The sequence below is a fragment of the Pelodiscus sinensis genome, chromosome 15, assembly GCF_052426305.1.
Source record: "Pelodiscus sinensis isolate ZL-2025 chromosome 15, ASM5242630v1, whole genome shotgun sequence".
NCBI lineage: Eukaryota > Metazoa > Chordata > Testudines > Trionychidae > Pelodiscus > Pelodiscus sinensis.
This window is the reverse complement of record NC_143066.1, coordinates 39,108,613-39,132,111: the sequence shown is the minus strand read 5'-3', so window position 1 is coordinate 39,132,111 and position 23,499 is coordinate 39,108,613. Positions and strand designations below refer to the sequence as shown.

Genomic DNA, 23,499 nt, shown 5'->3' with positions numbered 1-23,499 from the left:
TTCTAGCTCATTTTCTACATAGGGCCAGCATACTACTTAAGAATGACGCTGCATTGAGCTTGCCCACTCCAGCTCATTTTCTACATAGGGCCATCATACTCTCCAGCTCATTTTCTACATAGGGCCAGCATACTACTTAAGAATGACGCTGCATTGAGCTTGCCCACTGAATCCCTCAGAATGCCATGAAAGTATTTTCCCCCACAGAAATTAGTCAGCTTGACATGAATGTGGAAGGGGCCACAATCCAAAACTGATAAGATGAGCTGTTGATTCCAAATATGGCTGACTGCTTTAAAATTGAACCATTTAAACGTATTAGAGGATAACTGTGTTGCAACCAGATCCTCTGTACAATTCTGTTTGTAATAGAGAGAGGATCCTATAACGTATGGGAAGAAAGAGCCCGGAGCATGCTATGAACAGCTCTCCCAGACTTCAAGAATGGAAGCCTGTGTGGGAAGACCATAGAAAGCCCAATATGCATGTCCCAGATGTAAAAAAAATGCTATTTGAATACACTTACACTTAAAAAATGTCTGTCTACAAAGCTTTACCAGCTACTGATCCGCTTCTAAGTCCACATATCCTCTCTCCTTGTGGTTATGCATGGCTCCTATTCTAGTTTCACTTATTTGTGCTTAGCTGTATTTGACAAGAAGGGATTTTTTACACCAGGAATCTCAAACTTTTTCATAGTTCATATCACATCTTAAAATGACCATGGACTTACTTCTTCTTGGATTCAGGAGTGCACTGGCCATCTTTCCCCTCCACTCATAAACTTGTAATCTTTCTGTGACAAAGGGAATTGTTTATCTGGGAAAGCATCATTGGGAAAATATAATACTTTTCGCTGTATTTTGATACTTTCAAGAATCTGGTAACAAGGAGCGCCAATACCCGAAGGCTATCCATAAACTAACAGAAATTTGGTCATTGTGTACAGTGTTAAATGGAAAGCTGTTAGTGGGACTTGAGACTTCTGTAAAAGTCAGAAGTTTGTTCTCGCTACGTTGGCCTTTTGCAGAAACTATGATTTCGCTGTTGAGAGTATCAAGAGATTTTTTTGTGGAATAGGATACTTTGCTAGGTTAATTCAGATCCTTGTTTCACAATAGCATTGGCAGCAACATTAAGTTATGTACATGAAAATTATATTTCAGTCTCAAAATGTTGTGTCTGGTGCAATTTCAGAAGTAACAACTAGAGCTCCCTTCTGCATGTGCTTAACTTTAAGCATGAGTATTCTTATTAAGATTCACATGTTTAATTTTTGCAGGATTGTGACCTAAGGTTATTGTAACTGAAAGAAGCTAGTGAAGGACAAAAAGGTTTCAATGTGTTCTTTTTGTGTATTTGATAGCACTTTGTACACCCTCAGTTTCACTTTTTACCCTTTTATGGTCAGGGTCTCCACCAAGGAACACAAGCGCAATAAGATTACTTGACTGATTTCTATATGCTAGGCTAGTGGGCCATGCCTAGATAAATAGATACATTATCAACCCATTTGTAAATACACTGTATATTGTGTATGCCAGCTATTCCTTCATTTTTAAACTTCCTTTGAAAAAAATTATTTTTAATGACAGTCACATAATGGAACATATACCTGTGGTGCAGCATATTGCAGTGAAATGTTCATTTAACAAGACCAGATTTCATATGCCCATAATGTCTCCTTGCTCCAACAAAAAGGAAATGGAAAGTAAAAAATAAAAAGCATCGAAGATAATGCTGATTTTCTTAAACACTTTTAATTTTATGGACACATTTCCAAAGGCCTTAGGGGAAAAAAAATCAATGTTTATTTTAAATCCTGTGCCTCATGCAATAAATTTGTTTTAAGCTTAGGGCAAAGATATGACAGAACATTTAATGTAAACCAATTTTATTAGAAGCATTTCATTACCATTTCCTTTCTCTCATACCAGTACTTTCTTAAAGCTGCTGCCTTTTATTAACCAGACAGCTTGAGTGGCTCTCTCATATATACATATTTTTAGCTGGAGCTGAATGCCATTCAATTATGTGAAAAGCTGGCCCTTCAGAGCAGTGGTAGTCCTTATCCGGGCCTTTATAAAGAAAGCTTACAAAACCAGTTTTCTACCTCAGTATAATTAATTCTCGATTGTGTCCAAGCGAGCTGACAATACATTCTTTTAGGCCATTGGGGCACAGACTTGCACAGCCATCTGGGTAGTTCTTCATTCTCCAGCTATTTTAAAAGGCACCTGTAGAGCGAAATTAACATTCCCTCCAAAAAGAAGTTGGAAAACGACTGATTTTCTTAACAAGACCGGCGGCGTGATTGTTGGGCCACCTTAAACTGCATACTGAGGATGCCCTTTATTCCTGCTTGTATCTCATCGTGCTCCTGCACAGCTGAAACACCTTTGGGGCTCCCTGTCAAAATCAGGTCCCCTTCTTCCAGTGTGATTATTTCACTGATATAGCTGATGATGTAGGGAATGGAGAAGATCATAGAAGAGGTTTCCCCTTCTTGCTTCAGCTCACCATTGACCTTGAGCCAGATCTGCAGCTTGTGCGGGTCTGGTATCTTTTCCTTGGGCACAAACTCACTGACCGGGCACGATGTATTGAAGCCTTTGGCTAAAGTCCACGGGAGGCCCTTTTGCTTGCATTCAGCTTGGGTATCCCGGGCGGTCATGTCCAAGCACAGGGCATAACCCGCCACGTGGTCCATCGCAACTTCCTGGGGGACCGCCTGGGTTTTCTTCCCGATCACCACTCCCAGCTCCACCTCGTGGTGCAGGTCGCTGCAGTAATAGGGCTTGAGGATCGGCTCTCCTTCCCGGACGTAGGCCGAAGAAGGCTTCAGGAAAAAAAGGGGCTCGCTGGGGAGCGCGTTCTTCAGCTCCTGGGCGTGCTCGGCGTAATTCCTCCCCACGCAGATGATGTTCCGGCCCCATTCCCAGAACCTGCCCAAAGGCTTGGCCGAGGCCATGAGCGCGGCCAGCTCCGGGGGCGAAGTGCAGCAGCGCGGAGCGGCGCTCTGACAGCTCGGGACGCCGGGGGCGACACGTGTCTTCTGCGCCAATCCCCTGGCTCGCAGCTGAGCCACGGAGCGGGGCTGGAGCGCGGCGCCCCGCCCCGGCGTTTCTTTTCCTGGGTGAAGCTTCCTCTGCAGCCAGCGACTGTAACACCCCCCGCCCCCTGCAAGTCCAGCTGCGGGGCAGCGTCCGTCCCCCCCCCTGCAAGTCCAGCTGCGGGGCAGCGTCCCCCGCCCCCCCCTGCAAATCCAGCTGCGCCGCGATGCGCATTCGGCGGCGCCACGCCCGCCCCGCAGCGCGGTGAGTGCAAGGGGCCGGGCCGCCCAGCTGGGAGGGCCGGGCCGGCGAGCGGCCGCGCCATTGGCTGGCGGCGGGCCGGGGAGGAAAGCGAACGGGGCCGCGGCCGGGGCTGGACCAAACAGAGCCCGGCGCGGCGCTTATGTAACCCGCCCGCCGCGCCGCCGCCGCCCGGACCATGGGCCGCTGGGGCGGGCGGGGACTCGGCGGCGCGCTCGCGGTGCTGGGAGCAGCTGCTGGTGCCTTCCGAGCGGGTAGGTCGGCGGCCGGGGGGCGCTTGCTGCGGGCCCCCTGCTGCGGGAGCCGCCAGTACCCCCCTCCGCGGCCGGGCTGCGCTCCTCTCGCTTTGGGGCCGGGCGCGTCCCCCTCTGGCTGCGCTGAGCCTGGCACCGCCCCGGGGTTGGGCTGGAAATGACCTTGCAGGAGGGGAAGCCCCTCTCCTGGCTAAACGTGCGCCAGGGGGTTACAGGTCGGAGCCCTGGACGCCTTGCTCCCCGCCGGGCCGTCTTGGGGCTAGTCCCATGGGGGAACCTACAACCCGCCCCCCGCACTGACTGCAGGGAGCGCTTCGCCCTTGCTTGTACAGTCAGTCCCCGGTTACGTACAAGATAGGGACTGTAGGTTTGTTCTTAAGTTGAATCTGTATGTAAGTCGGAACTGGTACATATTGTAAGGGAAACTCTACCCAAACATTTCTCCAGAGCTCAGTTTTATTCTCCCACACCTCACTTCCCTCAGGCCTTTATTCTCAAGCTGAGGTGTCTGCTGAGAAAAGCTGCTCTGCGTCTCCCTGGTCTGCTGGGGGGGGGAAGCAGCTAGTGCGGGGTTGTAAGTAGGGATCCGATGTAAGTCAGATCCATGTAACCCGGGGACTGCCTGTAGTCTGCTCCTCCTGGCCTTCCTGCGGGACATAGGCTGGGAATGGGTCTGGAAAACTGGGTCCTAACTGCGCTTTATTGATCTGTACAACCCACAGCCACAATGCTTAGTTTTATTGGGCAACTTTCGGGGGATAGCCCAGTATAGGACTTAAAAAAACAACAAATGGTCTGGTAGCACTTTATAGACTAAGGCAACATGTAGATGGTATCATGAGCTTTCGTGGGCACAGCCCACTTCTTCAGATGACTGGAGTTTATGAGTGCAGACCTATTTGTCACGCTAGAAACAGCAGCCAAGTTTGACTTAAGCAGCCACCGGACTACTTTGAGGCTCTGATTTCAATGTGAAGTTGTTACCCCAATCCCAGTGAAATAAGGAGCAGAGGATTTTACAGGAATCCAGTTGTAGGAGTGGCCCTAACCTAACTTAGTGACTAGATTTGCTGTCAAACTTGAAAATTGTGCCCCGTTTTAGAGCAGCATCACGATCTCGTTAGGGAATCCCTGGTTTGCGAGGACGTTAATGTTTGTACAGTGCTTTGAACATGGAAGTACCAAGTCGTGTTGGGGTAACTTACATTCTTACAGATGCAGAATGGATGTGATGGGCCCTTCCCAGATTTTTTTGGGAGCTTCTGTGGGAGCTGTATTGGTCCCTGTGGGGGGAGAAACCCGAATAGGAGCATAAGTCGTATTGAAATTCTGAGGACCGTACAGTTGGTACAGCCAGAACGTTAGCATCTCAGTTGCTGTAAGCAGTAGGTCTTGTGGTCTATTCCTGATGGAGAAGAAATAGGGAATCTAGAACCCAACACAGGCAATTAGTGGATTCAGAATATAAAGAAATTTCCTTTCTGATCCCTAATAACATAATAATGTCGCAGGAATGGATTCGTGACCTCTCTCGTAAAGAAATTTTGCATCAAACTCTGCTTCTCTCTTAGTACCCAGCAAATATCCATACTCTGTATAACATGACCAATTTCCTACCTGCCAAAATGCCCTTCAACACAGAACCCCTCTTGCGCATTGCCGTTATTCCTGAAATTAATCAGCGTGGCGGCATTGCGCAAGAGGCTTTTCTTGCTCAAGAAAGGGCAGTGTAGACAGCTCCTTCTGGTACAAGAGCCTCTTCTGCAGAAATGGCGGCTCATTAGATATGCCAATGAGGCTGACGATATTCCACGCTTAGCCTCATATGCATATTTCTGGCGCAAGATCGCGCCAGTGTAGACATAGCCTTTCACGCTCTCTTCCTTTACTCATTTTTCAGCTCTAATTTAGTACAAGGCAGATGTGGAAGGAAAAACCAAGAACGCTCGGTGGGCTAGAAAAATAAGCCAAAAGGGATAAGCTACAACTGTCTGCCTCCTGTAATCAGTAATGAGATGGCTGCAGAGATTCTGATTTGTTACAGAGTGATGCTCCGCAGCAGGTTTAACTGTACAGGGCTCGCTTTTGTAGCCCAGTCTAAGACTACGAGGCCTTTTTTTAAAAAAAGTCTCTTCTCAAACATGGATATTGCTGAGCTGTCTGAGGCATGTTCAGAAGCTGCCTCGATTTGCCTTTTCTCGTTCCAGCTGTGCCTGCGGCACTCCAGGAAAACGGCAAATTGCCAAATCTCTGAAAACGTAGGGTTGGGAGTCGTGGGAGTAAACCAAAACAGCAGCGCCTCGTGCCGGCACAGCTCAAAGGAGCATGCTTGGCGCCTTTGCTGTGTCTCCGTTCTCTCTGGCGTCCAGACAGCTGGGTTCTGTTCCAGGGGGATGGAACGGCTGAAACCCGTATGAGGCTACTGGATGGGCAAGAGGGTTCCACTCCCGCTGGGCCAGTTCTAGCCAGTGGCTTCCTCAGGAGCAAGATCAGGCGGAAAGTTCATTCTCGGGATGCGAAATCTGGGTTAATCAGTTCACGGGTTAAACATTAAAGGAGAGCAGCCCCTGCCTGCGTCAGGTGGGAGGCTGCCCCAGCCCCCACTGGTTGCCAGTTAACCAGAACCAGTGAACATTACCCGTTAACTGGGTCACTGGTTAATCTTTCACATCCGTTGACCTATTAGCCAAACAGGGCAGTCTCTATGACAAAGGTTAAACAGCCACAAATCAGATCTCAGCAATGGGAGCACACGAACCTGCAGGGGAACATTTTAACCTGCCTGGGCACTCACTCGTGGATTTAAAAGTAGCCAGTCTTCTTCCAAAGGAATTTCAGAAACCAACTAGAGAGTGAGCGTGGAACTGGCCTTCGTATGCAAATTTGACACCATCTCTCATGGCTTGATCAAAGACATGAACTCGATGGGCCATTATATTCAACACCCAAATGACATCAAAAGCTAAGTATGAGACCCAGCCCACTCAATTAGCCTCATTAGCACCCGCACTACAAGTGACAGTTACCTTTTTCTCCCATCTCTTCCTTTTTCCATCATACAGTGGGAGGTTTCTCTCTTTTTTTTCTGCACTCATCTGAGGAAGTGGGTTTTGCCCGTGATCCGATATGTAATTTGTTAGTCTCTACGGTGCTGCCGGACTACTCAGGGTATTTTTTTCTTTCGTTCATCTTGATGCCTGTGATAGAATCATGGGCAAACGCTGTATTGGAGGCGAAGGGCATTTCATCTTGGCAAGCGCAACGTCGCCAGCTGCCCACATCCAAAAATCACCACCCCTACCTCCAGACGCTGAGGCTGCATCTAGACTGGCATGATTTGCCGCAAATGCTTTTAACGGAAAAGCTTTTCCATTAAAAGCACTTGCGGAAAAGAGCGTCTAGATTGGCACGGACGCTTTTGCGCAAAAGCGTCCGTGCTAATCTAGACGCGGTTTTGCGCAAGAAAGCCCCAGTCGCCATTTTCGCCATCAGGGCTTTTTTGTGCAAGACAGTTTTTAGCTGTCTACACTGGCCCTCTTGCGCAAAAAGATTTCCAGAAAAGGGCTTTTGCCCGAACGGGAATGTCAAAGCATTTGCGCAAGAAGTGCTGATTTCGGACAGTAGAACGTCAGTGCTTTTGCACAAACTCAAGCGGCCAGTGTAGACAGCTGGCAAATTTTGCGGAAAAACTTGCCAGTCTAAACGCAGCCTGTGTCTTTAGGATAAAAGCCGACTGGAGATCGGCTGGCAAGGCTGCCTGAACAGTCTGCTTGGGGTTGGGATAGAAACAGGTTCCGCTGCTTAGGCAAAGCTGCTGCTGTCAGCAGGGCGTGTGTCACGTTGGGCTAAATGGGTCAGCAGTTGCCCGGAGGAACTTGACTTGGCTTCAGATTTTGGGACGCTAGAGTGGGGGACTGTCTCTTCTTGAGATGCCGTGACCTACCGAACGAGGCCCGTGTGAGCAAGTGACGCTGGCTCAGTAGAACTGCTCCTTGGTGCTTCACATCCTTGTCTACTCTTGTCGCTGCTGTTGGTCTCTGCTGAGGTCCTGCATTGTCAAGCCTCTAAGAATGGCCATACGGGGTGAGATCAAAGGTCCATCCAGCCCAATGTCCTGTCTGCCAACAGTGGCCAATGCCAGATTCCCCAGAGGGAGTGATCAGAACAGGGAAATTGTCAAGTGATCCCTCCCCTGTCACCCCTCTCCAGACAAACAGGCTAGGGACACCATTCCTACCCATCCTGGCTAATAGCCATTGATGGACCTAACCTCCATGAATCTGTCTAGCTCTTTTTTTGAGCCCTGTTAAAGTTCTAGCCTTCACCACATCCCCTGGCGAGGAGTTCCACAGGTTGACTGTGCGCTGAGTGAAGAAAAACTTTTCTGATAGTTTTAAACTCTGCCTTTTGGACGCTTCCAAACTAGGTGAGGAAGGAGAATGGGGGTGGGTGGAAGGTCCTGAGCGGAGGAGCAAGTGCGGTGAGGTCGATTGTTGAACTGATCTCTGGAGCTGTCTATAAAGGGGTGAGGGGGGAGTCTGTTTCCCTCAGCTTCCAACAGGTGCATTGGGGCTCCAAAGGCTTCATGCCTCCTGCAGTTCTAGGGCTGAGTGTTTAAAGTATTTCTAAATGTATGTTCAGTGTTCCTGGGAGCAGATGGGCCAGTGTTCCCTGTAAGCAGGGCAGCTACCCAGGAGAGATCCCAGTGCCGCCCAGCTGATTAGCGGAGCACCCGCAGCCAGCAGCGTGTGTTTCAAAGGGTGGTGCACATGCCCCAGTGCACATAAAAATGTATTCCACACATGGGTGGAAAAAAATTAGAGCGAGCGCTGCCGGGGTTCCAACGGCCTGTGCGTGTGGCTGTGATTTTACATGTTCAGTGCTCACAGCTCTGGTGGGATTGTAACTCTGGGTCTGCGGGGCGATACCTGTGTATTGTGCATCCCAAAGCCTAGTTTTGGAACCCTTCCAGCGTTGCAGCTCTTTCCTCTTCTCTTGCTGTGGGTGACGTTGTCCCTTAGGCAGAGGCCAGCACTGGGCATGTGGTGGGGGAGGCTGGATTCGGTTCCTACTTTTTGCTGCTGAGTGGCTGGGACCTTAGCTGAGTCCCTTGCCCTCTCTGGGTCTCTGCCGTGTCGCAGCGAGGGGTCCACGAGATGAGGAAGCAGGCTGCATAAGCGGCTCTCCGTCTCAGCAGGCCACATGCAGCCTGCGCTCCCCCACGACCCCACACGCGCCTCTCGCTTTCGGCACCCCACAGATCTGCCCCAGCCCTGCCTCTCCCCCTCCCTCCCAGAGCTTGAACTGCCGCAAGCAGCTGATTTGTGGCTTGGGACAGGAGCTGGGATGGAGTGTGAATCAGCAGATTGATGATGCTCCGAAAGCGCCCAGGGTGCGAGAGACGTGGGGGAGAGGACATGGGGGGGGAGGGTGTAGGTCACGAGTTTCCCTCCACTGATTGTACCTGCCTAGGGACAGGATCCATCCTGAACTGTCTCCACACCCCACCCATCGCAATGGGGCCTGGTCTTGATCCTGTAATACTGTTGTATTGGCCCGTGTGCTGGCCGGCTCCATGGGGTGTTTCATCCCAGGTAGCTGGTGTGCCCGGAGTGCCATGTTCAGGCTACAATCTCTTCCTCCTGAATGGAGCGTCTCGGGGTCCCTCTCCCTTTAACTACCCAGAGGAGCCCAGAAACGGACGCGACGGCGGCTGGAGGCGCTAGAAACGGGAGGCCCAGTGGGCAGCCGTTTCTTGCTCCTCTCCCCCATTGAAAGGGCTGATCCTTTTGCCCAGCCTGTTCGCCCGGCGCGAGTTCCCCAAAGGAGCGAGGGATCTTTGGGCTCTTTGCGGATCAGCTGAAACGCGTCCCCCGAAGCAAAGAGCGGAGCAGCTTTTTTGGCTGCCTCGGAGGAGGGGGCTGCGGCCGGCGAACCCGAACCTTCCCTCCCGCGGCGGGCTGGTGCGTGACTCGGGTACCGACAGGCGTCCCGTGCGCTCTACTGGAGGCTGCGCTCTCTCCCCCTTTGCCCGACTCGCTTGCTCTGGCGCCTCTGGCCAAAGGTCTCTCTACGCCCGTGGTTTCAAACTTGGTGTCTGGGGTCCCTTTTGCCTGGCGAGCCTCTGAGAGTGACTCTCCCCTCCCCCAAGAAATTAAACACTTTTGATATATCTAATACCATTACAAACACTGGGCAGAGGTTGGGGGGGGGCTGACTCATGACCCCCCTCACGTGATAACCTCCTAACCCCCAGAAGGGTCCTGGCCTGCAAATTGAGCACCCGTAGCCTCTAAAACGGCCTTTCTCCAGCTCTCTGAGAGCCGGGGTCACTCAGCTGCTGCCCGAACGTGTCCCCGAGACCTCAGGGCCCGGGCGCTGGACGGGCTGGCGACGAGCCCTGCTCCGGAACGAGCCAAGTGATTCATTTCGCCTCCGCTCTGCCGTGCCGTGGGCTTTGCTCAGGGCTCCGGAGCCCGGTTGCTACGGGAACCATCGGTTCTCCTCCACCCGCTCGGTTCCTCCTCTGCCGGGTTTCCCGTTGGGCCCGGTCCTGCCTTGCCGTCGCCCCTGGGTCCCGTCGCGCGCCGACGAGGGCGTGCCGGGCCCGTGTCCCCGCTCCAGGGGGGACTCCTGGGTGCTGCCGGGGAGAGCAGGGCCCTGCGCCAGGTGGCTGCCGTTGGGCTCCTGGGTGGGGCAGGTGGCATCCTCCCTGGGAGACCTCGCCCTGCCTGGACCCTGGGCCTTCCTCCAGCAGGAGGCAGCATGAAGCCACGCCTTGCTCTTCTCGTGGGCCCCTCAGAGCCGTGGCGTTGAGCCCCAGCATCTCCCCGCGCTCCTGCCGCACTGACCCTGTTTTCCCTTGTCCTGTGTCCCCAGGGACAGCCCGGCCGGGGACTGGCTTCCTCCACGCCGACGCTGAGCTGAGACGGTCCGCGGTAGTCACGCAGGCCAACATGAAGGTGGAGCTGCTTCCAGCCCTCACGGACAACTACATGTATCTCCTCATCGATGAGGAGACCCAGGAGGCCGCCATCGTCGACCCCGTGCAGCCCCAGAAGGTAGCGCGCCCGGGGCTCGGCCTGGGGAGAGCGGATACAGGTTGGGTCAGGGCCGCCTGTGCGAGCCCCGCGTGGCAATGCAGGAGGTGGCTGGCCGTGAGCCTGGCTCTTGGTGAGGGGCCGAGGCCGTGGCTGCGGGTCGGTGTGGCGGCTGAGATCCGGGTGCTTCAGTTGCGTCCGTTGGGGTGTGACTAGGCTGGAGCACGTGACCAACGAGGAGCGGCTGAGGGATTTGGGCTTATTTAGTCTGCAGAAGAGAAGAGCGAAGGGGGATTTGAGAGCAGCCTTCAACTCCCTGAAGGGGGGTTCCAAAGAGGCTGGCGAGAGGCTGTTCTCAGTGGGAGCAGAATGAGGAGCAATGGGCTCAAGTTGCAGTGGGGGAGGTCTAGGTTGGATATTAGGAAAAACTATTTCCCTAGGCGGGTGGGGAAGCGCTGGGCTGGGTTCCCTAGGGAGGGGGTGGAATCTCCATCCCTAGAGGTTTTTAAGTCCCGGCTTGACCAAGCCCTGGCTGGGTTGATTTAGTTGGGATTGGTCCTGCTTTGGGCAGGGGGCTGGACTCAATTTCTCCTGAGGTCTCGTCCAGTCCTGACTCTTACTCTGCTGTACGCACAATTGGCGAGGTGCAGGATGGAGCCTTTCCTGGCTGCTTATGAAGTACAGTAAACTTCCGATAATCCGGCACCTTTAGGACCCAGGGGGTGCTGGATTATCAGATATGACAGACTATCGGAAGGGGAGACTATGAAGGGTCTGGACTGAGGTAGGGGGGATGCCACACCAGAGCCCTCATAGCCCCCCCTTCCGATAGTCTGGCTCTGCCCCAGGCATCCCCGATTCAGCCGCTGCTGGTCAGTTTCAGCAGCAGCTGAATCGGGGATGCCTGTGGCAGAGGAGCTGGGGTGCTGCCGGGTTGGTCCCGCAGCCCTGAGGGGCAGCGCTAGGGGACCAACCCGGCAGCGCCCCAGCTGCTCTGCCCCCGGCTTCCCTGATTCAGCCGCTGGTCAGTTTCAGCAGCGGCTGAATTGGGGAAGCCGGGCGCAAGAGCAGCTCCAATTGTCCGGCTGCCCGGAGCACTTCCGGGTTCCCGATGGTGCCGGGCCATCAGGAGTGCCGGAGCATTGGATGCCGGACCACCGGAGTTTTAGTGTAACATGTATTTGCTGGCGGCGGGACCTTGGCCGGATGTGCTGATCCCCTCGGGGAATGCAGTCCTTACTCGGGCGTAGTTCCCCGCAAAGCTGATGGGCGCCTGGCCCGAGGAGGGGTGCAGTCCCGTCTCCGAGCGCCTTCGCAGAGGCAGGGAAGCCCCTCCGCGTAGTCAGGCGGGGCCCAAGCCGGGTGCTGTGAAATCCAATGTCTCTGGCGCTCTGTCTGTAGGTGGTGGAGGTGGTCCGGAAACACGGCGTGAAGCTGACGACGGTCCTCACCACCCACCACCACTGGTAATTCTCTCCGACGGTCTCTCTCGCCCCTAGAGTAGAACCCCCTCCGGAGGTAGGGGGCGTCCACACCCCACGAAGTCAGTGCCCGGCTGCCCTCGGGCCTCCCCCGGCTTGGCCGCCAACCCCGAGACGGGCCTTGCAGCTTCGTGGCAGTGAACGCCTGCCCCTCCCATCAGCCGGGTGCGGTGGGAACACCCCCGGAAGAAGTTGCCCCACCCTTGCTCTTAACACGGTGGTGGGGAGCCTTGTTTTGGGTTGGGGGCCACACAAGTGAGGGGGGAGAACCCGCAATCCTCACAGACTTGGCCCCCACCTGAGAAGAAGGAAAAATGACACTCCTCTCGAGGGGGGGTGCTGAGGCTCAGGGTTCACTCCCCAGGGCTGGATTAACTCTGTGTGGGACGGAGGGGCAGGAGCCGGCTTGGGGTGCGGGATCTGGGCTGGGGGGTGTGAGGTCTGTCTGGGAGGGAGGGGGCAGGAGCGGGCTGGGGGTGTGGGAGGGGGCAGGAGCAGGCTGGGGATGCGGGGTGTGGGCGGGAGGGGGCAGGAGCAGGCTGGGGAGGGAGCGGGTTGGGGTTGCGGGTGGGAGGGAGGGGGAGGAGCGGGCTGGGGTTGCGGGGTGTGGGTGGGAGGGGGCAGGAGCTGGCTGGGGAGGGAGCGGGTTGGGGTTGCGGGGTGTGGGCGGGAGGGGGCAGGAGCGGGCTGGGGTTGCGGGGTGTGGGCGGGAGGGGGCAGGAGCGGGCTGGGGTTGCGGGGTGTGGGCGGGAGGGGGCAGGAGCGGGCTGGGGTTGCGGGGTGTGGGCGGGAGGGGGCAGGAGCGGGTTGGGGTTGCGGGGTGTGGGCGGGAGGGGGCAGGAGCGGGTTGGGGTTGCGGGGTGTGGGCGGGAGGGGGCAGGAGCGGGTTGGGGTTGCGGGGTGTGGGCGGGAGGGGGCAGGAGCGGGTTGGGGTTGCGGGGTGTGGGCGGGAGGGGGCAGGAGCGGGTTGGGGTTGCGGGGTGTGGGCAGGAGGGAGGGGGGAGGAGCGGGCTGGGGTTGCGGGGTGTGGGCGGGAGGGGGCAGGAGCGGGTTGGGGTTGCGGGGTGTGGGCGGGAGGGGGCAGGAGCAGGCTGGGATTGCAGGGTGTGGGCGGGAGGGGGCAGGAGCGGGCTGGGGTGCTCGTGGGCCAGGTCAAGGCAAGCTGCGGGCTGGATGGGGCCCGCGGGCCGTCGGTTCCCCACCCCAGTCTCAAAACCGAACTGAGCGATGAAGTGGAGCAGGAGCTTTGCTGGGACTTCACTTCAGTAGCTTCGTGGCCTTCGTGTCCTCCCCGAGGCTACGCGAGGAGGTGACGTGCAGGGGACAGGGCAGAGCAGCTGACTGCTCCGGAGGGGGTCACGTTCAAAGCCTGGGAACTAGCCAGCCCTTCTGCGGGGTAATACTTCCAGCCTAGCCGGAGGAAGGCCCGAGTTGTAAGAAGCGCATTTTGTGGCCGCCCAGACTCTGACCTTTGGGCCTTTCAGGGACCATGCTGGGGGTAACGAGAAGCTTGTGAAGATGGAGTCTGGGCTAAGAGTCTACGGGGGAGACAACCGCGTGGGAGCCCTGACGCAGAAAGTGTCGCACTTGACGTCCTTCCAGGTAACAAGCAAACACGTGTCTCCCACTAAGAACTGGCCGGACTTGTCTACGTAGACATCCCCTCCAGGGTCCAGAGCTCATACCATGCTCCGCTCCCTGCTCTGCCACGGACTCCTAGCGACCTTGGGCAAGTCACTGTGCCTTTGTTTCGCATCTGCCCTGGGGGATCGTACCACTGTCCTGGCTCACAGCAGGGCGGGGAGGGTAAATGCATTGGATTGTGAGGTGCTGGTGGTGGAGACCACGCGTTTAAAAATGAGCTGCTGTCGGTCAGCCATGTGTGCAGTAAATAGCCCTGTGGCAGTGTTCCCTGTAAGCTGAGCGCTTGGGCGGCCACCCAAGACAGGTGCAAATGCTGCCCAGCTGATTAGCCGAGTGCCCACAGCTGGCAGCGTGTGTTTCTACTGGTGATGCACGTCTGCACCTAATAACATTTATTCCACACATGGATGAAAAAAGATAGAGGAAACATTGCCACCTAGCCTGCTGAGTGGGCAGTTGAGTGTGTGTCCAGGTATATAGCTCGCTTTCCCCATTCTTGGCAGTAGAGATGTGAAGGACAAGTCAACTAGTCAACCACCTGATAAGCAATTCATCTCAGATAGTCGATAGGCTAGGTGACTAGTCGCTTCCCTCCCCCCTTGCTGCCTCTTAACAGAAAGAGGCAGCAAGTGCAGGCGGAAGGGGAGGGACAGAACAGGGGGCGTTTCAAAGTGGCAGCGCCATGTGGAGCCCAAGTCCCCAGCTGACCCCAGGCTCCGTGCAGTACCGCTGCTTTGAAACACTGCGTGGAGGCTGACACCGGGCTCTCTGCGGCATTTCAAAGCGGCAGCGCCACATGGAGCCCAGGGTCCTCTGGGGACTGCCTGAGCCCCCCGTTGGCCCATGGTCCCCGCAGTGCTTTTGCCTTGGGAGATTGCATCGACTAGTCGATTAGCCAAATAATTGAAATTTTACATCCCTACTTGACAGTAGCTGTTTACACTTGACTAACTTGCCTGGGTTTTGTAAGTGTCTCGATCTGTTTGCTTGGCCTCGCTCACTGCCAACCAGAGTCTCTGCGTGTAATGGAAGGAAATGAAGTTCCCCTTTGTACCCGCTGAAGTAACGCGCTCGATTATCTCGCAAGCTGCCCTCGCTGAACGCTTGCTGGACTCCATGGCAACCTGACTTGCGCTCTTTACTCTGCAGCTTGGGAACTTGCCTGCCAAATTTTGTGCCATCCTCCATCTAGAAACCCCTCGAGTTAAACTCCCGGGCAACTTCAGTCTGTTTGCCTTCCCCTCAGGTGGGATCGCTTCATGTGAAATGCCTCTCGACGCCGTGTCACACGTCTGGACACATCTGTTACTACGTGACCAAGCCTAATAGTTCGGAGCCCCCGGCTGTCTTTACAGGTGAGGAGCTGGGTGGCTTCTTTTGCCTTGTCTCTGTGCGGCTCATGCAGATCTTTCCTCTGCTCGTCTCCTGATTATCCGGATTCTGGTTCTTTTCCTGTTACACTCGTGGCTCTCTTAGCATGGGCGCCACGTGTCTCTTGTGACATGTGACCAGGCTCCATCACGGAATTTGGGCTGCTCGTTGGGTCACCAGCTCCCCGGGGCTGTTTACTGCCAGGGAGAGCAATGGGAACATTGGGGAAAAAGTTCAGAAAAGGGCAACAAAAATGAGGGGTTTGGAACGGCTGCCTTATGAGGAGAGATGAATCAGGCTGGGACTTATCATCTTAGAAAGGAGGAGACTTGGGAGGGAGGGAGGATATGATAGAGGTTTATGTCATGTCGGGAATTATCTCCTGCCATGTGCTATCTAGGGTCTTCTCTGGCTGTCCTACCGTGTCCTGTCCCCTCTCCCAGGTGACACGCTGTTCGTGGCCGGCTGTGGGAAGTTCTTCGAAGGGACCCCAGAAGAAATGTACAAAGCTCTGATCGAGGTCTTAGGCCGCCTGGACCCTGAAACGGTACCTAGCTTTCCGGGCGCGTCAGCAGCCTAACCCAGCTCCATCTATTACAGACTGAAGAAGCAGCCACCTTCCTGATACCAGGTTGCCCAAAATGGTCGCGTGAGCTTTCAGAATGCCTGAGGGTGATGTCCAGGGGCTGTCTGGCATGTAGAAAAGCCAGGGCTCTGTGGAGAAGGGTGTCACAAACATGTTTAAGTCCATCAGAAGCAAGATGCCCGTTCAACCGCCATTGGGGCCACTGGATGGCCAAGGTGCTACCGCCACTGGGGCCACTGGATGGCCAAGGTGCTAAAGGAGCATTTGAGAACGGCAAGGCCGTTGCGGAGGAACTAAACGAATCCCTTGCATCGGTCTTCACAGCTGAGAATGTGAGGGAGATTCCCACACCTGAGCTGTTCTTTTTAGCTGAGGCGTGTCTGAGGAGCTGTCCTAAGGCCGAGGTCTCCTTGGGGGATGCTTTAGACCCCATTGATACGTTAAACTAGTAAGTCACTAACACCGGGTGGTATTCACCCAAGAGTTCTGAAGAAACTCAAATGTGAAATTGCAGCAGGACTGTCGTAGCCTGGCACCTGGACGTTAAAGTAGCGCCTGTACCGAATGGTGCTTTGAGGTCCTGCGATGGAAAGCACTCACTTTGTTTGTTTGCCTTCTCTTAGAGAGTTTACTGTGGTCACGAATACACCATCAACAACCTCAAATTTGCCCGTCACGTTGAACCCAATAACGCTGCCATCCAACAAAAGCTAGCCTGGGCCAAGGTAAGGGAGTGCTTCCTGGTATGAGACTTAGTGGATCGCTGTAATTCTTTGTTTATAGTGGGGTAGGCCCCGAGCCCTCTTGTGGATCAAGGCCCTGTAAGGGCTAGGAGCTTGTACGGACACGGCTCGACGCAGCCCCTGCCTCAAAGAACTTAGTCGTGTGTGGGACAAGATGCCCGTCGGTTTCTTCGGCTCCCTGGTCACAACCGTAATGAGGCCATGTGGGGCAGAGGTAGCGTGTGCGCTAAGGATGTTAAATGTAGTTGAATCGACGAGTCGATCAGCGGGCTAGTCCCCGGTCCCAGGATCGAACCCCACCTGCCGACTCCATACATTGAAAAGGCTGAAGCGTAGCAGGGGGTACCCAATGCAAGCCAGGACCGGGATTGCCGGCTCGTGCCTGGTCCCCGCTACCCTCCCCTCCCCCCCGCGGATACGGCATTGGCGCAAAACAGCTTTTAAGCCAACTCCCCCCCAGCATCGGCTCCTGCTTCTCTCCCCCCACACCCTCCTCCGCTGCTTCTAATAGTGGCAGTAAGGGGCGGGGAGCGACTAGTCGAGGGACCAGTCGACCGTCCTATAAGCTTCTGCTTATCAGATAGTCGACTAGTTGCTTCCATCCCTAGTGTGCACCCAGTCGAAGTACTGCGGGGATGGTGGGTGTAGCCGAGTGTGGTTGGTGGGAGGGGCAGGAAGGCTGAGAGAAGTCGAGGGGAGTGGGAAGAGGGCAGTAACAGGGATCATGAGGCTGAGGGCGGTTGCATCCCAGGGGTAAGCCCAACAGTGCGAAGAGAGTCGGGGCTGGCGGCAGTAGCAAGGCAGGTGGGCGGAGCTTGCACATGGCCCCTCCCCCAAAGGGGCCGCAGCCGTAACGTTGCTGGTGGCCACAGCCAGGGGACTTCCCCTCGAAGCACGTGGAGAGAATGGGGCAGAGCGAAGCCAAAGGGGCACTTCAGATGTCGACCCCTGCACTCGGCTTCCCTTAGCTTCTCCCCGTCCCACCTCCCCTGTGGGACTACCAGGGGCTAGTCCTGGTACAAACTGGGCCGGAACAGGGCCACTCGGCGCCTGCCCGCGTCTTGCTCCTGTGGAATGCTGCCCGTCGGTGTCTGGAGGAGGGTTACGCCGTTTCTCCTCGGAGGAGTCTGGCCTGTGGCTGGCCCATGCCCTCAGAACACTCCAGCCGCGTCTACACTAGGACACGATTTCGAAATTAGCAAATTCGACGTCACTCCCGATTGAACACATTCGAGCTTAGCGTGTCCCCACGACGGGGAAGCCTCGAAACGAGTCCCAGGCAGGCTTCGTTCCTGTGGACCCGCTACCTCAGACTGAGAGCCCCAGGAAGCACTGGGGAGTCCTGACTTCGATTGACTCTGGGGCGTGGTTATTTCGAAATAGCGGCACCGCAGCGTCCACACGGCTGCTATTTCGAAATAACGCTGTTGGAATGAAGTGACTCCCGATGAAAGGCAGGCGTACAGCTTTCACATTCCGTGGCCCGTTCTTTCAAAACGGTGGTGCGGACATTCTGCTGATAAATTCAGTTGTGAGCGGGGAAGGGGGCTTATTTTGAAATCAAGCCCTAGTGTAGCCCAGGGCTCAGAGAAGACACTAGGACGGTCAATGCTTTACTGAAGGTCATTGCTTTTAACGTCTGTACCCGACCTCACAGGAAACCTCTCCCCTTTTACAGGCAAAATATGACAGCGGCGAACCCACCATCCCATCGACTATTGCGGAAGAGTTCACATACAACCCCTTCATGCGCGTGAGGTATCTGCGTGCGCACCGCTGGGCCTGGGTTCTGGGGGGAAGGGGCGGAGGGCGCAACCTCTTAAAGAGAAGCAACAGTCGACGCTTCTTGTGCTCTTTCATCGGCACGGTCCAGCTGAGCCGGAGTCGCCTGCCCTAACAGTGGAGTTTGTTATTCTGCGACCTCCTCGCCATGATAAATAACTGGGCATTTTTGAGAAGACGTGAATCAGCAGAGCGAAGGGGTGCCGGCTGGCTGAACCTAAGCCCCACTCTAAACTAGGGAGTTATTTCGCGATAACCCGCCTGATTCCGAAATAATACATGGAGCCTCCACACGACCAAGCCCGTTCTTTCGAACTACCGGGTTGCTTCTTTTGAAATCCGTTCTCCTGCTTTCCTCGGGGAATAACGCTGATTCCAAAATCACAGTCATCTGGACGCTCTGCTGCTATTTCGAAATAACGACTCCCCGGAGTCATTCGAAGTAATTATTCCCGGTGCTTCCTGTGGCTCTAAGTCGAGGTAGCACGTCCGCAGTAACGGAGCCTGCCTCGGACTCATTTTGAGGCTCCCCCGTAATGGGGACACGCTAGTTCGACTTTGTTATTCCGGGAGTTATTTCGAATTTAGTTATTTCCCAGTGAAGACAGGTTCTAAAAGTTGTGACCCTGGCAAGGATGCTTTCTTTGAGTGGCATGTGCCTGTGCAATTTTAGAATACAGAGAGGTAAGAATCCCCGCTCGGCTTGCTGGTTTTAACACCTGCCATCGATTCCGGCTGCCGATTGCATCTTTTAAAAAATTCTTAAGCTAGTTGTGAACGCCAGCTCTCCGGTCTGAGTGCTAATATTTCTGGTTACTCTTTAAAATTTAAATCTTATGGTAGGGAAATGCTATTGGCTTGTCTCTTTCTCTTCTGCTAGAGAGAAGACGGTCCAGCAGCATGCGGGGGAAACCGATCCCATCCGTACGATGGGAGCCATCAGAAAAGAGAAGGATAATTTCAAGGTACCAAAGGACTGAGACCTTTACCGGAACCACTTCCACGTCAGTTTCACCCTGTGTTAGGAACTAGAAGTTTCATTGTCTGTTGTGGTGGTGATGCATTCACTGTTAGGTTTTCTAATGGTCTTAAGTGGGGGGGAAAAGCACTTTGTTCTTGTTGAGATGTTCTATGGCATATTTATAAGATGTTAAAAAATATTTATTCCTGGCTGCCTGATGCAGGGAGGTTTTGCATGAACCCTTACAGATGTTCAGCAGGGGCTGGTGGGAGGGGAAAGCAGATTGGAGGCCCAGTCCTCTCCAGGCCCAAACTCAACGAGCTTTTGGGGAGGTCTTCCTGCATGTAGACCCAAGGATTGGGGCATGAGCCTTCTACAACTGAAACACCAAAGCGTGGAAGGCACCGAACCGAGCAGCTGTCTGAAGAAGAATCCTTTTGCCACGTAAGAAACTAACCTGGCTGATTCTGTCACTTGAAGATCTGCTACATGCATCATAGTTCAGGCTCTGTTTGCCACCAACAATTAAGGGTCTAATTCATGTAATCTGCTGCCCCAACTGGCTTGGTATTTGATTGCAGAAATCACTGTCTACACTTGCATTAGAGGCTATAATTTTTTCCCTGCCACCGGTACCCCTTCAACATTTCTCAAGCCAGCATGTTTTCCCGGCTGATGGGCTATGATGTTGCTTGTCCCCTGCGAGTATTAATGGCTTAAAGCAGCTTGTAGGACCCCGCTTTCCCCTCCCTCCGAATACACTATGTATAGTGCCTGTAACAACCCCTTGCCTTAGGTCGGGACTCTGCTGATAGACCAGTGTGACCCTAACCGGCACTAACCCTGGTCGAGGGACTGAACGCGTGTCCCACAAGGAGTCGATAGGCCCTTTCCGACCATGGTGTGAGCAGGAGCGCTTCTTGGTGCTGTGTGGTGAATAAACTGGAGTGTAACGGAGTTAGCCTCAGGCAGGCCCTTCCCACCTGAACAGCTGAGAACTCTGGTGCGGGTGGCGACCCAGCTCCATCCAGCTCCCAGCTGTTTTCGAGCTGGGGCTGCCCCTCGGGGTCTGGCTACTGAGGAGCAGCAGCGCGAGGTGCCTGCTTTTAACCCCTGCGCTCCTGCAAGCGCCTTGTCTTCCAGTTGGAGTCCAGCTCGATGGGAGGAAGCCAAAGCGCGTCCCGGTGGCTCAGCGGTGCTGACGCCTGGCTCTTAGGCAGACGCAGGGGGCGCGTCCCGTGCCGCTGTCCGGTAACCTTCCCTTTCCTTGCGCATGCGGCTGAAAGAGCCCTTCCTGGGGTGAGCCGGGGGCCGATGTAGGGGAGCAGAGCCTGCGCCTGAAACTGCAGCCGTGGGCCCTTCCTCCCCGGCCCCCTGTCCTCTTCGAACCCTTCTCCTCTCCCCTCCCTCCCCACGGTGAGCAGAGCATAATGTGATGGAAGCCAAGTGCCAGCAAGGAACCCCTGCTTCTCCGGGGGAGCCCTTGCTGGCGAGGTCGTGAGCCAAGGCAGATTTCCCTCCCTCGTGGGTTTCTGTGTCCTACAACTTGGCTGTTTTCACGTGGCGTGAAAGCCGCTCTCCCAGCTCGCTCTGAACCGCTGGCCTCGAAGAGCTCCTGCAAATCCGAAAAAGCCTCTGGCATGCGCAGGGTTACCAGCTGGGGCTCAGGGGCTGCAGGTTTATCTGGAGCCCGGGAGAGTGGTTTTCTAGGGGCCAAGCAAGTGTCCGGTCCAGGGCCCTGTGGGATTTTTGCCAGGGCACAGAACTGCTGCCCCAAGGGTTCTGCGGCAGCAGATCGGCCTGGAGAGCTGAGTGGGGCTGGTGGGAGGTTTTGCATGGCTGCGGTGCCCCCTTACCCCCGTGCTGGGAAGCAGGGTTAGTTTTGGTCTCTGGCTGGAAAAGGCATCTCCTAAAGTCCAGGCCAAAAGCCGCCTGTTCATCCCATTGCTCATTGTCACCCTCAGCAGCTTCCTCCTCTGCACCTTGGAGCTGGGCTCACCCGACTCTTCCAAAGTCGCTGCCCTTTGATTGATCTTCCGATAAGCTCTGGGTTTCTGCGGGGTTAGACTGTGCACGCTACGACCCTGCCCGCCCGGGGCTAGGCCCAACGGGCGTAGGCTTGTAAAATGCTCTGAGTCCCCTGCAGGGAAAGGCTCCCTATAAATACTTTTCACTCCCCCCCTTCCACCTTTATTTTTTTTTTGAAAGAGCCATAAGCCTGGCAGTCGTGCCCACGGTTTGATACCGGATCACAACTGGGAGGGCGAATCCTATCCAGTGTGCGACTCCCAGAGTAGCTATTCTGAGCTCTGCAGGGGTTACTGCTGAAATGCAGCAAAGATGCAAGTTGCTATTAATACTTTGTCTTCTGACACCTGTTGCCATGCAAGGGCTGTGTCTTTACGCTCGGGGTCTGAGGCCTACCGTGTGCAAACAGCCTTCGTGGCACGGTGTGGGGATGGGAGGAGCTTATAGGCACAGTTGTGTCTCCCCAGCACACGCTGGCACCGTGCTGACACCTGCGTCTTCACGGACTGGGCTCCTAATTCCATTCTCCTCCTGTGTCTCTTCTGCTCCTCCCGTGACCAACTCAATGGATGTTTTTCAATAAACGCCTCGCAGCTCATACACAGTCATGCTGAGTCATTTTGTGCTTCTGCTGGATCTGGACCCTCCTCTTCTGTGTATCGCCTGATAAGTAACCCAGGCCCCGCGGACTTTGTCTCCTCTTGAATTCGAGTTAATCGTTTGCTTGGTCTTCAGCAATGTGGCAGGATGAAAATATTTTTCAAGGGACGTGACTTACACTCCCCCCCCCCCCAGTTTAATATAAATGTCTACATTCCTGCAGTAACCAAGATTTCCCGACTGCCTCTAAAACCGAAACGTCTTGGATTTTAAAACCCCCGCGGACCATTGTTACTGCATTGTTGCCTGTGGGTCAGAGGCTAGAGAGGGATGGCAGGAGACAAATAGCTTGATCATTGTCTTCGGTCCACCCTCTCTGGGGCACCTGGTGCTGGCCACTGTCGGCAGACAGGATACTGGGCTAGATGGACCTTTGGTCTGACCCAGTACGGCCATTCTTATGTTCTGTTCTGTAAGCAGCCCAACCAGTGGCAATACGCAAAACGGGGAGAATGAAAAATGAAATGTTACTGCTTAAGCATTAGGAATAAGCAAAGCACCTGGCAAAAGTGCTGACGTTTCTTAACGTGAGCCAGGGCCTGCTGCCTTGTTTTCAAAAGTAGGTCGGCTCTTATTTAACAGCGTTCCGCTTGGAACTGAAATCAAACCACCCGCTGACCTTTGAGCCTTTCCAAGTGTCAATTCTGTTGGCAGAAGCCTGCCTCCCTTCAACAGCGGGGCACTGTTGCAGGGAGATAAATGATTTTTTTGGGGGTGGGAGAGGGAGGAGAAGGAAGAAGCAAACTGGCTGAGGGAAGTGGGAGGGGCATCGTTAATTTCGCTGGGGAGCACAACCTTCATTACAACTAGGGCTGCCAAGCGAGTAAAAAAAAATGTAATCCTGATTAATGGGGCGATTAAAAAAAAATTAATGTGGTGGCATTTCAAAGGGGGAGTGCCACCCCTCTAATCCCGGGCTCCCCAAGAACGCCTGCGATTAACACCCGTTGATTTTTTTTGATAATTCTTCCCTGCATTAATCCCAGGCATTAACAGGTGTTAATCAATGGCCCTAATTACAACTTTTGGGGGCAGAGGGAAAAGGGAAGTTCTGCGCAGCACGCAAACTACCTTACTCTCTTGGAGAAAGCTGGCAACGCGAGTGGGGGGAGGGCGATTCAGTAAGCAAAAGGCCAACCCAAGTGTGTCATGATTTTGGGGCAGGCAAATGAAGCATGGTGATAGTCCACACTTAGCCTCATTTGCATATTTCTGGCGCAAGACGCTGTGAGCATAGACATGGCTTTGTGTAGCGTGCAACTGCCTTGTGCGTGGCTGGGGTACGGGGAAGGCCTGATCCTCGTGCGCTGGATCTAGCTCATGGCAGGAGGAAGTGGCCCTGTATACGGCCGCTCTGTCTCCCCTTAGCTGGGGGAACAGCAGTGCAAGAAAGCGGGGCTGGAGATGTTCCCTGCTGCTCCCATTGGTTGCAGTCATGGCCAATGGGAGCGGGAGGGGCAGGAGGCACAGAGCCCTCATTCTCCTCGCACCCCTCTCCTCTGGCTGAGACCCTGCACCCCCAGCCCACCCCTGCACCCTATTTCCCAGCTGGATCCTGCACTTCCACTCGCTGCTGCACCATTTTGTCATCAGGGCTGGTGGTCCATAGAAAGGTCGGGCCTTGTGCAGGGTGGG

The 23,499-nt window shown here is 54.7% G+C and overlaps 2 protein-coding genes across 4 annotated transcripts; one reads left to right on the top strand and one right to left on the bottom strand.

Moving 5' to 3' along the window:
- Nucleotides 1–1,735: 1,735 nt before the first annotated feature.
- On the bottom strand, nt 1,736–3,115 carry FAHD1 (FAH domain containing oxaloacetate decarboxylase 1). The gene has a single exon (XM_006129289.4). The coding sequence runs from the start codon at nt 2,969–2,971 to the stop codon at nt 2,294–2,296; it is 678 nt and encodes a 225-aa protein (XP_006129351.1). The 5' UTR covers nt 2,972–3,115; the 3' UTR covers nt 1,736–2,293.
- On the top strand, nt 3,114–21,802 carry LOC102451277 (hydroxyacylglutathione hydrolase, mitochondrial). Of its 3 annotated transcripts, none has more exons than XM_075899827.2 (9): nt 3,114–3,317; nt 10,448–10,629; nt 12,010–12,074; nt 13,574–13,691; nt 14,980–15,088; nt 15,548–15,651; nt 16,314–16,415; nt 18,112–18,191; nt 19,096–21,802. In XM_075899827.2, the coding sequence occupies exons 2-9, from the start codon at nt 10,525–10,527 to the stop codon at nt 19,193–19,195; spliced, it is 783 nt and encodes a 260-aa protein (XP_075755942.1). In that variant the 5' UTR covers nt 3,114–3,317; nt 10,448–10,524; the 3' UTR covers nt 19,196–21,802. The 3 variants fall into 3 exon arrangements, with proteins under 3 accessions (XP_075755942.1, XP_075755941.1, XP_006129352.1); XM_075899826.2 differs by lacking the exon at nt 3,114–3,317 and adding an exon at nt 3,387–3,568; XM_006129290.4 differs by lacking the exon at nt 3,114–3,317 and adding an exon at nt 10,118–10,237.
- The last annotated feature ends 1,697 nt before the right edge of the window (nt 21,803–23,499 follow it).